Source organism: Artemia franciscana, chromosome 21 (assembly GCF_032884065.1).
Source record: "Artemia franciscana chromosome 21, ASM3288406v1, whole genome shotgun sequence".
In the NCBI taxonomy this organism is placed as follows: Eukaryota; Metazoa; Arthropoda; class Branchiopoda; order Anostraca; family Artemiidae; genus Artemia; species Artemia franciscana.
The window spans coordinates 28,660,350-28,675,926 of NC_088883.1; the positions used below are offsets into that span (position 1 = coordinate 28,660,350).

Consider the following 15,577-nt stretch of genomic DNA (forward strand, 5'->3'; position numbering starts at 1 on the left):
TTATCCTAGCCCTCAATATACTGTCCCTTTAAAAAAAGAAAAAAACTTTTTTGGACTTATTTAGCCTTCAGTGTTAGGTTTGTTATGGAGCGCCTGATTGACATATGAATTTAGACGCCGCAGAAAATGTTAAATTGCATGTTTAAATGCCAAAATTCTTTTTAGCCGTTGGGAACAGCGAGCAGTGCAAAATTAAGATAGCTATCTATTTGATAACTAATTTAAATCCAGTCGCATTATTTAGCGCAAAATGTTTGATCTATCTTATCTCATTGTTCAATGTGAAGGCTAATTTAATATTTTATTGATAGCCTGAAGTTTGATGAAATACTTTCGCTTTTTGAAAACCCTGTTTTCGGTAGTAATTGACCTCGTCTTAGGCAAAATCGTTTAAAGCAAATTTGACGTTGCTTATTAGCTGAACGTTTCTATCTGCCATTTAGCTACACGAGTGAATATTTAACACTAAACTTTTCTCAAATGGTCTTTTTTTATCTTTTGAATGATTTTTTTTCTTCTCAAATTTTGTCTTAAGCAGATCTGATAGCAGTTTTGATGATTCAGACCGCAATCAGAACAGACCGCACAGCTTAAAGGGGATGGTTTTGGTCCTATACCCACCCAACGACTTCTTAAGGTTTTTGCGCTTTTTTTAACTTAAAAATATTTTAAGCTCAAAACCAGCAGAATATATATATATATATATATATATATATATATATATATATATATATATATATATATATATATATATATATATATATTATATGAGGCCAACATGACTTTTATTTAATAATGATAGATGGTAATAAGCTTACCTAAGCTATGGACGTCAGGTGATTGATTTTTTAACGATAATTTCGACAGGACCTGTGCCTGTCATCCTCAGGTTAATTTCAAATTTCTTGCCAGAAAGTAAAATCCTTTCTTTAAAATACTTTCTGGCAAGAAATTTGAAATTAACCTGATGATAACAGACACAGGTCCTGTCGAAATTATCGTTAGAAAAATCAATCACCTGACATCCATAGTTTAGGTAAGCTTAATACCATCTATCATATATATATATATATATATATATATATATATATATATATATATATATATATAGAGAGAGAGAGAGAGATAGATATGTAATTCTAATTAAATGGTTTTTGGGATTCAGGGGTATTCTTAAAGAACTGGAACAAAATTATAACTTTCCAAATTCGAAAAAAGCCAAAAGAGCGAGGTATTGACGAGGGGGCAAACCCCCTCATATTACGTATGAGAGGGGGTTTTTTCCCCTCGTCAGTACCTCACTCTTTGCGCTAAAGTTAGTATTTTGTTAAATAATGGTCGATATAAACAATAATTTGTTTTGTATTATTTGTCGGCCAATCTTAGCATTTGATATTAACTTCAGTATCTTCTCAACTATGATTTTTATGTGATAATAAACCAAAAGCATTGTATGCTCTCGGCTTATGGTCGCTATTAAATGAAAAAAAAAACAAGTTTTTTCCAACTGAAAGTAAGGAACAACATTAAAACTTAAAACGCACAGAAATTATTACGCATATCAGGGGGTTACCTGCTTCTCAGTATCTCACACTTTACATTATTGTTTGACTCTTTGTTCCAAAAATTTAAGAATGACTCCTGACACACAAGGACCGTTTAATTAAAATAATGAGCTTTTTAGAAATTCACAAACATTTTAGCGCAAAGAGCGAGGTACGGAGGTGGGAGCAACTCCCTCATATTCGTAATAACAACCAAAAGAAAAATCTAAGAAAATTGCGGTTCAAACAGTTGGTGGTATGGAACTGTAAGTAAGGAGTGACCCGGCTCAATAGTAACCGAAACTCTAAAAAACGGTTTAAAAGAAGGATTTTGATACTAATATAAACAACAAAAGAATCGGCTTTTTATGCTAATTTCAAATATATAAATTTCATTAAGTTTATTTTTACCCATTAAAGGTTACAAGCCTAATAAAATTTTCCTGATTTTTGAAAAATGATGGAAACGCCCCTAAAAGTCAAGTGATCTTAATGAAAGTCTCACCCCCAGATTCAGCGTATCAGAAAACCCTACTGTATAGGCTTCAAGCTCTACCTACAAAAAGGTGGAATTTTGTATTTTTTGCCATCACGGATGAGTATTTATTTGTCAACCCAATGGTCCTAGAATATCACATCAGAAGAGGGCTCATTAGAAGATAATTAAAAGTTCTAGTGCCCTTTTTAAGTGACTAACAAAACCGGAGGGCAACTAGGCCCCCTCCCCCGCCAATTTTTCCCAAAATTGTCCAAAAATTTTTTAAGATAGCCATTTTGTAAATCATAGCTGAAAAGCCCAATAACTATGCCTTTGGGCATAACATGACCCCCACCTCACAGCCCCAGGGGAAATGTATTTAGTTATAAAACTTACCCATTGTTTACGCATAGTATTTGTTATTGGGATGCATGCATACATTTCCGGGTGGGGGAAGGAACAGTTTTCTGCTGGGGGTTTTTCCACGGAGAATTTTCCAAGGGGAGTGAACTTGTCAGAGGAAATTAGACACTGCGGGAACTTGCCAAAATTCTGATACAAGATTATCTTTATGTCTTGCTTTCTCTTTTCTGTCTGAATTTTACACGAGGAGCGGTTTAAGAGTTGTTGTCCAGGGTAAATTTTCGCCGGGTTTGAATTGTCTAGAGGATATTTCCATAGTAAAGGGGTTTCTCGGTGGAGGTGGGGTCAGATTTCCTGTGATTATTTAAAAACGATCAGAAACTAAATAAAAAAAAAAGTGTTCTACTGAAAGTAAGACTTGACTTACTTGACTTGACGCTCTTGCTCAGCAGGGTCGCCAGCGTGGAGGGAACTGGTTGACAACGCCTTAATCAAAGTAAGGAGCGACATTAAAACTTAAAACGAACAGGCATTATTCTGTATATGAAAGGTCTATCCCCTCCTCAACACCTCGCTCTTTCCGCTAAAGATTGACTCGTTCTCACAGCTCTATTTTTTAAAACAGTTAAAAACTTCAGCGTAAAGAGCGAGGCATTGGGTAGGGGACAGTCCCTTTTTTATACAGGATGATTTCTGTTCGTTTTAAGTTTTAATGTCGCTCCTTACTTTCAGTAGAAAAAACTTGTTCTTTTTATTTAATCGTCGGAAGAGGTCAAAAATTAAGCTTCAGAATAGGTGCAAACGGGTGCACACTTTCAAGAATCACTTACAATAAGTGGCGTGTGTCGAGCAAGGTGAAAGTGTGCCAGGCGTGGCGTAAATTGTGACGTAATTGTGGTGGAAACTGTGTGACACACTTGGCGCACAGATATGTACCCCAGTTGATGGGAAGTGGGTGCCCCCTCGATCAGGTGAAGCTGAGAGGAAATATTTTTAAAGCCATTGATTTTAAATGGATCACCCCTTTGGTAAAATGGATCAGCCCTTTTAAGTTAGTCATGGTAGTAGTTTTTTCAATCAATTCTTTAATAAATAATAATTAATTCTTAAATAAACTCATTAATTCTAATAGATTAATTTATCCGACGTTGTCACTTTTACTGGTAATTTTATTTGTTGAAAAGCATATGTGCTTTGGCCGGCGTTCTGATATACTGAATACTGTTTCTACTGATGACAACCTATCGCAGCACTAACCCACTTAAGTCCAACCTATGTTAACTTCCCCCCTCCCCAACCTGTCTTTATTCTGTCCCATGAAATTCCGAAATTTCTGAAGTAATTTCGTATACCCTCTAGCCACCGAATTCAAGCCCAAGCAAGTGCTGCTTCCCATCTGGCCTGTCCAGAGACGCTAACTGAGGTGTAGGGGTTCAATTGCCCATAGATATTTTGTCACCCTCCTCCTAGACTTTGAAAATACTTTCTTTTGGTATGTTCTTCAAAGATATTGAATATCTATCAAAGATAACGACTATCTGGCCGGATAGTCGTTAGCAATCTGTCTTTCATATAACTGGACCTAACAACCTTAACCTTTTTTTCATTAAAAAGTGGGGGGGGCATAAAGAGTGGGGTCAAACCAAAGGCTTCTTATGCGGTATAGCTTATAGCCTACGGTCGCTCAAATGAGCATCTAAACTGCATTTTAGGTAAACTCTCTGGAAAATATATAGCATACCTTCCTCAACTTCAACCTATAACTGGCCACTATAATTACCCTTATTTTTGATATCCTAATTTAAGTACTAATAATTTAAAATCCTAAGTAAACCTATCTTAATATCGTCTCAAGCCGCGAAAAATCCCCCTGTACCTATGCCGAATTTTACATCTTCAATGAATCAACCCTATTTACTTATAATACTGTTTACACAAGTGAAGCTATCAACTTAGTTAATTTTCTCATAATCTAACATAACCTCTCCAGTATCTAACTACTGGTAACTCGACAGTCCAGAGACATCCTAGGACAGCCTTTCACTGTAATTACCCTTTGGGACTTCCAAAGTCCTTATCTTATTTCGAAGACATATCCAAGTCGACTGGGGATGGGGGGCATATGCCCCCACCCCAAATCTTTGGCTGCTCCCCCTATATTTTAAAACAACACCTTTTCTTGGGATATTATCATTGACAAGTCCATTGCTTTTTTTTTGTTTTTTGTATTTTCATTAAAAAAATACCTTCAAAAACATTGGAAAATACATTGTGCCCACCCCCTTAACGTTTTGCGAATTGATTCCACTGCTTATCTTCTTATCCTTCAAAAAATTTTAACTATGAAAAAGACCTTTTTGCCTTGTTTATACTATATTTTACATCCTCACTGAAATTGCCTCCCCCCTGTAACTAATCATTCCCCATACATAATTGAAACCATCTCACCCAATTCCCCTATCTAATTATTTTTAGTGCAACCTCACCTGTCCATTGACTTCCTAAGACATAAAACTTTCATTATTGGCATGCTTGAAGACTTACAACGTTCTAGTATTAGTTTGAAGACTTATCTTCCTGTCCTTCCTAAAAAAAATCTTCCTCTACCTCACTTGCTCTTCATTTTAAATCTTCACGAACTCAATTTCCTAACTGCCTATTTCCACCTCTTTGCTTAGTTTATCACCTAAGTTCAGATAACATCGCTATACTAAACACGTGGTTAAAAAAACGCGAGAGTCGATAACTTACGAAAGTCTGGAAAACCGCGCTGCTGTTACACTAATCCGTGATTTTGCTTTATTTTATATTCATTTATTTCCTTTTATAGTTTCAAAATGCCTTTCATTTGAAATTTGTCAGTGATATAAACATTTATTTTTCAGCTTGAATTTGGCTCAGGCCATATCCTTCGGATACATAATAAAGGAGATCCGGGCCTCGCCGTCTCCCTCAGGCTGTTGCCTACTAGTCCAATCTCTCAAGGCCTGTGTACTTCCTCACCCCGTGACACTCAATATGTGAGCCTCTCTGCTGTATTAGATGATATAAAAAAAATGAATGCAACCCTTCAATATGCGTTTTCATCACAGCCTTCGATTGAAACAAACCAAGAAATTCACAGCAGAGATTGTGGATTCAAGAAAGACCGTTGGAAACCGTTGATATATGGTATTGACATGACTTATGACGTCATTGATTTGGAAACACGTCAGCCTTTTTTGACCAATGCGGAACGAGGTAGGAAAAATTCGCCTAGTATCTTGGAACCACAGGGGAATGGAGTTACGTGGAAATTAAAAAGTCGGCGAAGTGGAAGAAAATATTTAGATTTTGACAAAAGTGATGAAAATGATTTTAACGAAGAAGAGATAATCCGAAAGATTAAACGTAGGATGAGAACTCCAACCTTGTCTCGGAAATTAAGACACACACAAAATAAATTGTTCACTATATTCGCTGATTTTTATGAAGAGGAGGTAATACCAATTATTCAAGAAGACGAAGAAGAAAGCGGGGAATCACAACTCACTGGATATGAGCCTGAGACAAAGTCAAAGAACTTTGTGAGCATTAATTCGGCATTGAACGAAAAAGAAATAAGCTTGGCACTGCGATGCTCAACTATGATCCTCGAGATACCGATTGTCACTGATTGTGCTGAATATCTCACTGATTTTGTGATGAAAGTGGTGAATTTCTGTGTTGCAAGTAAGTAACCTTTCATTCAATTATTGGGAGTCTAGATAGGACTAGTGGTTTTAAAAGAAGAAATTTAATGTGAAAATTGCTTGTAGTATGTTTTACCAGTTTTTCTTCATTTAACCCTACTTAGAGCCAACTATATACCACATCATTTACGCCTAGGAAGGTACCTTAGGAATTATTCGGCCATATTTCTTAATAGAAAGGTATGCCTCCCAAAAAACATTTAAAATCACTAAAAATGAAACAGAAGTTTTTAATATTTTCGATTAAAATGCTCACTAAAAACTTTTGATAAAAAGTTCACTCAAAACTATTTTTGATATTTTAGCAAATATACAACCCAAGCTATATATATCCCATGCGTTTTCTCGTTTCTTGATTACGCCACTCTTTTTATTCAAATAGATTTAACGGCAAAGATGCAACGTTCACGAAATAAAAAAAAACGGAAAAATGTATTTAAAATATGTAATTTGGGCGGGTATATATTTGCGTATTAGGGGGTGGTGGGTAAAGTAAAGTGAAGTGCTCTTAGGAATGATTTAAGTATTTTAGGATTTTCTAAAGTTTTTTTTTCCAATTTTGTAGTCTTTCCATTGAGTGGGCCTAATTTTAGACTAATATCAAATTTTTTTCTGAGTCTGTTCGAGTTCAAATTTATTCCGCTCTCCCTCAGGATTTTTCCCAAGATCTTGAAACATCATTTCTCAGCTTGAGATATTTGGAAAGTGAATGTATCAAATAATACTCTCAATAACTAAATATGTTATTTAATTTCTTTAGATATTTTTTTTAAACCTTGGGCTTTTTGTTGGAAGTGTTAACTTCTTTCTGACAACCCTGATTTCATCGTCTTTAAATACCAGGTCGTGATTATTCTATTGTCTACGCGCCATTATCTGATCTTTTATACTTGAGCATACGAATCATGAACTGAGCAAAAATGATCTATAAAATGAATTTGGAGCATGTCAAAATCATAGGTTGTAAGTGCCATGGGTAATTAAGTTAAAAAAAAACAACGTGGTATGTAATTATGAAGCCTTGACCGAGATTTACACGCTAAATATGAGAATCCTCCTTGCTTATGAACAAGAGGAAGTCGTTAAAACAATAATTATTTTTTTTGTAAGGGAATTCTTATAAATAAAAACATGCAAACTCTTAACAAAAAGTAAGTTAAATATGATACCCTGATGTAGCTGTTATTCCAGTCTAATAAACCATTCCTGATATGCAAGCACATTCCGAAGGGGAATGGGGCATTTGCCCTGAGAATATTAAGAGATAGTAATATGTATACAAAAAATATTAAATAAATATATAAAATGTTTAAATAATAAAATAATAAGATAAAAAAATAATTATAAAAAATGTTGAGATTTTTATGATCTTCCAATAATCTCTTGTTTATCGATACATTTTGCCGATTTTTATTTGATTGGTTCCCCTTTTCGTTGTGTATATGCCCGGTACAGATAAAGGGGAGGAGTTTGGTGACATCGCTAGAAAGGTGGGCTTAGCAGTTTTTTGAAGCTGTGGGAGGTTCGATTATGTAAAAATGTTCTTAAGCCATCATGAGTACTTCCGTATCATATGGTACGCAATTGAATTTTTTATCGCGAAGATCAGACAATAACCGGTTTTCACGGTCTTTATACCAGACAATTAGCTTCGACTCGGTGGAAAAATACATTGTAGCTACATTTTAATGAAATATTTAGTTGGTATTTTGGTTAGTTTGGGCTACGTATTTAATACAATGCGGTGTGGGCTGCCCCTTTCCATAGTTCTTTATTGTAGTTTCGACAATTTTGTAACTAAACTATTATATTTTCATTAAATTTTGGTATATTTTAATTATATATTGGTATATGTTATTATGATTAGTCTAACTTCCCTTCTCGAGTGTTTACCATATAGTACGGAAGTACATAATCATACAGCAAAATAATGAGTAAGTTTACGTAATTTTTCGTATTAACAGGGATGGAGGGCTACTAAAACCTCCTTTCCCATATAATACAATGGGAAACCAGGCACTTCTCCTAAAAACTAAAATATTAGATGAAAATATACTCCTGAATATTATGATAGCCTAACATATAGTTTTCTCTCTGTTCCTCACAAAGAGACTATTGTATAAATATACATTTAATTTTTCTATTGAAATTATCCTCTTAGAATTACCAAAATAATGTGTAATACGTACTTTTGAAGATTATAAAATGAACAATGTTTTCCCCTTTATATCCTCTCTTAAAAATTGATTGTTGGATAGGCTACAGTATGCATATTCCTTCCCTATTCAGATTCCCTCCTAAAAGTATGAAACTAATATTCAAAATATATTTTTGAAGATGTCAAAAATTATTTATAAGTTTCCCTTTGCTCCTCCCTTTGTAAAATTAAATTTGGAGGAAAACTTTGTAAAGCGTCTTGGGAAGTTTAGAAACATAACTTAATTTCTAAAAGATCGATTGGCTTTAAATGATTGGCACGAACGAATAATTTTGATTTTTTAAATTTAGCCGATTATTTTTATAAACCGCGTAACTTTATTTCTTAAAGATCGATTGGTGTTTAAAGATTGGAAAGAACCAATAATTTTGATTTTTTTCTATTTAGCCGATTATTTTTATTTTTTTTTAACCATTCTAATTGTTTAGACCCACCTAAAAGTGTGAAACTAATATTCAAAATATATTTTTCGAAGGTGTTAAAAATTATTTATAAATGTCCCTTTGTTCCTCTCTCTGTAAAATTAAATTCGGAGCAAAACTTTGCAATGCATCTTCGTAAGTTTAGAAACATAATATTTCTAAAAGATTGATTGGCGTTTAATAATTGGCACGGACAAATAATTTTTTATTTACATTTAGCTGATGATTTTTAATTTTCTTTAACCATTTTGATTATTTTTTTAAATATATTTTTACCGTAACGAAACCAGAGGAAAACTCTCTACAGCATGCTCATAACGCTTCATAATGGATAATGCTTTACAGGATGCTCACGTGGTTAAACCACGTAACTTTATTTCTAAAAAAACGATTGGTGTTTTAAGATCGGCAAGAACCAATAATTTTGATTTTTTTAATTTAGCCGATTATTTGTAATTTATTATAACCATTCTAATTATTTTTCCAATTATATTTTTTCCAAAACAAAACCCCAGGGAAAATTCTGTAAAGGATGCTCATAATAAGTTAAACCACACAACTTTATTTCTAAAAGATTGATTGGCGTTAAAAGATTGGCAAGAACAAATAATTTTGATTTTTTTTTAATTTAGCTGATTATTTTTAATTTATTATAACTATTCTAATTATTTTTCTAATTATATTTTTCCAAAACAAAACCCCAGGGAAAATTCTGTAAAGGATGCTCATAATATGTTAAACCACACAACTTTATTTCTAAAAGATTGATTGGCCTTAAAAGATTGGCAAGAACAAATAATTTTGATTTTTTTTTTAATTTAGCTGATTATTTTTAATTTATTATAACCATTCTAATTATTTTTCTAATTATATTTTTTCCAAAACAAAACCCCAGGGAAAATTCTGTAAAGGATGCTCATAATATGTTAAACCACACAACTTTATTTCTAAAAGATTGATTGGCGTTAAAAGATTGGCAAGAACAAATAAATTTGATTTTTCTTTTAATTTAGCTGATTATTTTTAATTTATTATAACCATTCTAATTATTTTTCTAATTATATTTTTTCCAAAACAAAACCCCAGGGAAAATTCTGTAAAGGATGCTCATAATAAGTTAAACCACACAACTTTATTTCTAAAAGATTGATTGGCGTTAAAAGATTGGCAAGAACAAATAAATTTGATATTTTTCTAATTTAAATAATAATTTTTGTTCTTATCATTAGGCCTATTTTAATTGTTATTTTAATTCAGCTGATTAAAACTGCGTCTGTCCTTTTCTTATTACCTGATGATGTTCATGTAAGAATAAATTCTTACAAATCGAGGTTGTCGATTCTTACAGTTCAATTCTTAAGTCAAACTTAAACTTATAGTTTAACTTAATCAAACTTAAGGACTCATAGTTTATACGCTGTATTTAACTTGCACAACAACATAAGCAGCCTTTAAATGTGCTTTTTTTAATTTTAATTTTTAAATTTTAATTTGCTTTTTGATTTGACTTTTAATTTGCTAAACTACTGGAGATTAGACTTGTTTCGATCGTTAAGATATTTCTTTTCTGAAAACGCTTCAATCTTTCACTCGCGCATAAGGTGCGTTCTGATCACTTTGAATCTTAAAAATGACACTAGAACTTTTGATTACTAATTCAATCAGTCCTCTCCTAAGAATATACGACCACCCTTTCTATAAGAAATCTATATGCCCCCAGGACATAACTTACAACCCTTGCCCCTAGAGGTGTTAAATTCTTAGTTTATTAGTTTTTCAGTTTCCTTGATTTGGTAAAATTTGAACTCCCCCCCCCTCAGAATTTTGGCGAAATTACGCCGCTGAATGGGGGGCCAAATCTGGAAACTCATTTTTTGGCCGCTATTTTCTACTTTTTAGGTGGAGGGAGGGGGTTCTTTTAGACGACGCGGAATTCTCGTCTTACCCCTATGTGTGCACATACTAGCCTCCCTGTAAAATAATTTCTAAACTTTTTTTAAATTTTAAATGATTTCCCATTCCGGAAATTTCCGGGAATATTCTTATGGAAAAGATCTAGCTTTTCTTCCTCTACTTTTGAAGTACCAACATTTCAAAATTAATTTCTTTTGAATAGAAGGTAAGAATATCTTTCGCGCTCTTTCAAATCATGGGTTTGCTACCCGTAAGCTAATCGGTTTTCAAAGCTTGTTGTCCTATTCCAGATTATCATCGTATAATGAAGACATCTTCTTTACCAAATTTAATTGCTTTTCTCGAAGACCACTGTGAAGCCAAGGTTGTCGAAAATTTTCATACCTTTGCAACATCTGGCACAACAGACTGGGAACCACCCAAAAATATAAAAAATGCACTCAATTGTCCGTCCAGTTGCAGTGGTCATGGTATTTGTCTCGAATTTGGCTGTATTTGTGACCCAGGATTTTTCGGTGATGATTGAGCCACAATGACAGGTAATGTCGTCAATAGTATGTCATTTGAGTGTCAGGAATTCTGAGCGATGAAGCATTGGTCCCTGAAATTATTTAAAATTATTGCGTTTTCATTTAAACAAGGTGCCTCAAGCCTATCCATCTGCTAAAATTAAGTAAAATAACAAATTGCCCATCTGGTTATTGTCTTGCCCCCTAGTATATTTCTTGACGTTGGCTGTATTTATGACCCATGGTTTTTCGGTGATGATTGAGCCACAATGACAGGTAATGTCGTCGTTAGAAAAAATTGAATACGATTTAGCCTATTTAATGAATATTAATAAACATAAGAATTCCAGAAACTGGAAACCTGATTTTCAAAAATCTAGGGTACAAAAATTCTAGGGCATGTCTAGGTTGCAAATGAAATCTAGGTTACAAAAGTTACATTGTAATATAAAATCAATTTTTGTCTTTGATCAAAACTTATTAAACAATGTATAATTGTATATGTATAAATTTTTTCTCGAAAACTGTACTACATTTTTTTCTTGAAATTGATACATTACCGTTTTGACTATGAAAAAATGACCTATAATGAGCACGACTTTGGGATAGTTCGTTTCTTCATCCAAGCCTCCTTGATACTTTTTACAAATCGTCTACTGACTGAAATTCGAGAACCCAGAAGGTTGAAAGCCTTGAGTACAAGTAGGAGGAGTTTAAAAATGTAATTGGTTCGTTGAAAAATCAGTCGTTTTGAGCTATTAGGGAAAAATACTTCCACTTAATAGCTGTGAAGTGAGTCTCGGATTCTTAATTGCTTCACATTAAATGCCACCCATTGTGGCAGAAGAATCAACAAGAGTTTGTCAGCAAGTATAAACTAGCTTCATTCGGTAATTTTATGTCGTTTACTAAGATTGTTCGTGATAAGACGATTCTTCGGTTTTCCGGTGACAAAAACTGATCTAAAACGAGAAAAAGCGTTCATGACTTCCAGAAAATTCGCTTGGGCCTTAATTATTTTAAAATACATTTTTTTTTCAAATGAATGACGTCCTAAATACCCAAATGTCTAATAACCTAATGACTTTACTTTCCACGGTGTATAAAATAAAATTAAAGTTGCTTTGCAAAAGAAATAAAAGGAAAGGCCTTTAAAAAAAATAAAAGGAAATAAAATGAATGACGTCATAAATACCCAAATGTCTAATAACCTAATAACTTTACTTTCCACGGTGTATAAAATAAAATTAAAGTTGCTTTGCAAAAGAAATAAAAGGAAAGGCCTTTAAAAAAAATAAAAGGAAATAAAATGAATGACGTCATAAATACCCAAATGTCTAATAACCTAATGACTTTACTTTCCACGGTGTATAAAATAAAATTAAAGTTGCTTTGCAATAGAAATAAAAGGAAAGGCCTTTCCTTTCTCCAAGTGAAGCTTGGTTCCTTGCTGCTAAAATTAGTAAGATTAATTACTTAAAATTAAATGGTACTAAAATTAATAAAATGCAGCAGAACATAGCATACTCAAAGTTCAGTTAATAAATGTTAATGAGACTGGAGGAGTGTAGTAACCTTAAATATGTTCTTCAAAAACCAAAGGTGCAAAAATTCTGTGTAAAGCAAACTAAGTCCTTTTTCCGAGTTTCTTATTCAGTGAATTCAGTTCCAATCAAACCGAGTCTATATTATGGAGTCCAATCTAAAGTATACAATTCCTTGAAGAAAAAACGTATACTACCTTTTCTGAGCATCCGGGACTTTGAATCATGTAGAGCATATTGTGACACTTGTTGCATCAAATTAAATATTTTGAAAGTTGTAATCACTATAGCTGTATACCTCTTAGGGTATTATTTTAGCCATAAAATTGTCACATATTTGAACAATGTCCTCGTCCCCCTCACTCTCTCCCTAAAAATAGATACCAATTAAATTAACTTCTTGACATGTAGCTTAGTTCAAAAGCGCACTAAAAAATATTGAGTCTGAATTATGTTGAGCTATTGAAAATTGAATATCGACGTTAGGGGGTTGGAATTAGTTAACGGTATCGACGTCGGACATCAACGGATCGAAGATGTAGAAAATGTATTTAATGAACTAAAAATTGAGCTTTTATATCTAATTGTTCAATTTCTTGCCCTTTGAACTTTTGGGAAGATAAATTATGTAAAATCATATTTTAATTACATAATTGGGTGTGGTTTCTTAAGCAGCTTAATGTGAACTAAAAGATATGGAGTCTCAGTTATGTTGAGCTGTTGAAAATTTAATATCAACGTTAGGGGTTCGGTATTGGTTAACTGTATCGACATCGGATATCAACGAATCAAAGATGTAAAAAAAATGTATTTAATCAACAAAAAATTGAGATTTTATACCTAATTGTTCAATTACTTGCCCTTTAAACTTGTGAGAAGATAAATTATGTAAAATCATGTTTTAATTACATAATTGGGTTTGGTTTCTTAAGCAGCTTAATGTGCACTAAAAAATATTGAGTCTCAGTTATGTTGAGCTGCTGAAAATTAAATATCGACATTAGGGCGTCGGAATTAGTTAACGATATCGAAGTCAGACATCAACGAATCAAAGATGTAAAAAAAATGTATTTAATCAACAAAAAATTGAGATTTTATACCTAATTGTTCAATTACTTGCCCTTTAAACTTGTGAGAAGATAAATTATGTAAAATCATGTTTTAATTACACAATTGGGTTTGGTTTCTTAAGCAGCTTAATGTGCACTAAAAAATATTCAGTCTCAGTTATGTTGAGCTGCTGAAAATTAAATATCGACATTAGGGCGTCGGAATTAGTTAACGATATCGAAGTCAGACATCAACGGATTGAAGATGTAAAAAAAACGTATTTAATCAACAAAAAATTGAGATTTTATACCTAATTGTTCAATTACTTGCCCTTTAAACTTTCGGGAAGATAAATTATGTAAAATCATGTTTTAATTACACAATTGGGTTTGGTTTCTTAAGCAGCTTAATGTGCACTAAAAAATATTGAGTCTCAGTTATGTTGAGCTGTTGAAAATTAAATATCGACATTAGGGCGTCGGAATTAGTTAACAGTATCGAAGTCAGACATCAACGGATTGAAGATGTAAAAAAAACGTATTCAATCAACAAAAAATTGAACTTTTATGTCTATTTGTTCAATTTTACTTTTCTTTTAAACTTGTGGCAAGGTAAGTTATGCAAAATCATGTTTTAATTACATAATTGGGTGTGGTTTCTTAAACAGCTTAACGTAATGGAAATCAAATGAAGGATTTATGCCATTATTGTACGTTGGTTGTATCAAACTGAATTTTAAGCAATTTGCTATCAAACAGGTCGTTAATGAGCTGTAAGTAAGGAGCGAATCGAGCTAATAGTAACCGGAACTCTATAGAAAATTTTGATAAGAATTGATACATTAAAACAATGGGGTTTTGATGCCGATTCCAAACATATAAAGATCATTAAGTTTAAATTTACCCATCATGAGCTAAGAGCCTGAGAAAATGTGTCTGATTTTGCGAAATGGGGGAAATACTCCTAAAAAAGCAAGTGATATTGATATAAACCATACCAACAAAGTCAACCTGTCAAAGAAACAAATAATGCATGTTTCAAGCTCCTATCTACAAAAGTGTAGAATTCTGTAATTTTTTTTTTACCCAGAAGAAAGATCACAGCTGCGTGTGTGTGTGTCTTTTTTATGGGATGTCGGTACCGAACAGATATATGGGGGATATATCTATCACCCCCCAAAGTTTTGTTCGATTAGTAAAAAAGTAGCAAAAATACATATAAACAAATTTTGACACGTTTTGTGAAGTTTCTTTTTAACCCTCTTCCCTGAACGAAAATACCCCTGTCCCCCGAATTAAAATCTTGAATGCCACCTGGATGTCCTCGATATACTGGATATCCATATTGCTGTCTAACATAGGTATCAGAACATTGAATATGTTGGAAACTGACTTAATCCACTAAAATACTGAACTTCTGTTTCTATTTGTTAACTTTTGGTTTTATTTTAAACTTGCGCAGAAAAAGTTTTAAGAAAAATTGTATAAAAAAATCATAGTTTAAATACATCATCGGGTTTTCAGTGTTCATCTTTTGTTCACATTAAGGGGGTTAAGGACAGTAGCTTAATATTAAGGGGCTTAAGGGGAGGCATTATCCTTCTTCCCTCCTCCCTCTGACTAGATTTTCCTCCAGGCTTTGAAAAAATACACTTTGGGGTATATGAGATATTTTTGTTGAAAAATGCCTGCTTTTTATTTTACTGAGAAATTAGAAAAAACGACAAATGTGCCCTCTCCCTGATTTTGAAAACTTTTTGCCATCCTTCTCCCCCGAATTTCCGTGAATTGATGTCACTCGTTAA

The 15,577-nt window shown here is 33.1% G+C and overlaps 2 protein-coding genes across 2 annotated transcripts in view; both read left to right on the forward strand.

Annotated features, from left to right (window-relative positions):
- The window catches only part of LOC136040790 (von Willebrand factor D and EGF domain-containing protein-like), a 57,432-nt gene extending 46,229 nt beyond the window's left edge, over positions 1 to 11,203 (forward strand). The window contains exons 3-4 of the mRNA XM_065725120.1: positions 5,271 to 6,096; positions 10,961 to 11,203. Of these exons, the coding sequence (XP_065581192.1) occupies positions 5,271 to 6,096; positions 10,961 to 11,196 (1,062 nt within the window). The 3' untranslated portion in view covers positions 11,197 to 11,203. The remainder of the gene's footprint in view (positions 1 to 5,270; positions 6,097 to 10,960) is intronic.
- The window catches only part of LOC136040788 (von Willebrand factor D and EGF domain-containing protein-like), a 217,549-nt gene that overhangs the window by 170,126 nt on the left and 31,846 nt on the right, over positions 1 to 15,577 (forward strand). The gene's annotated exons all lie outside the window — the stretch shown is intronic.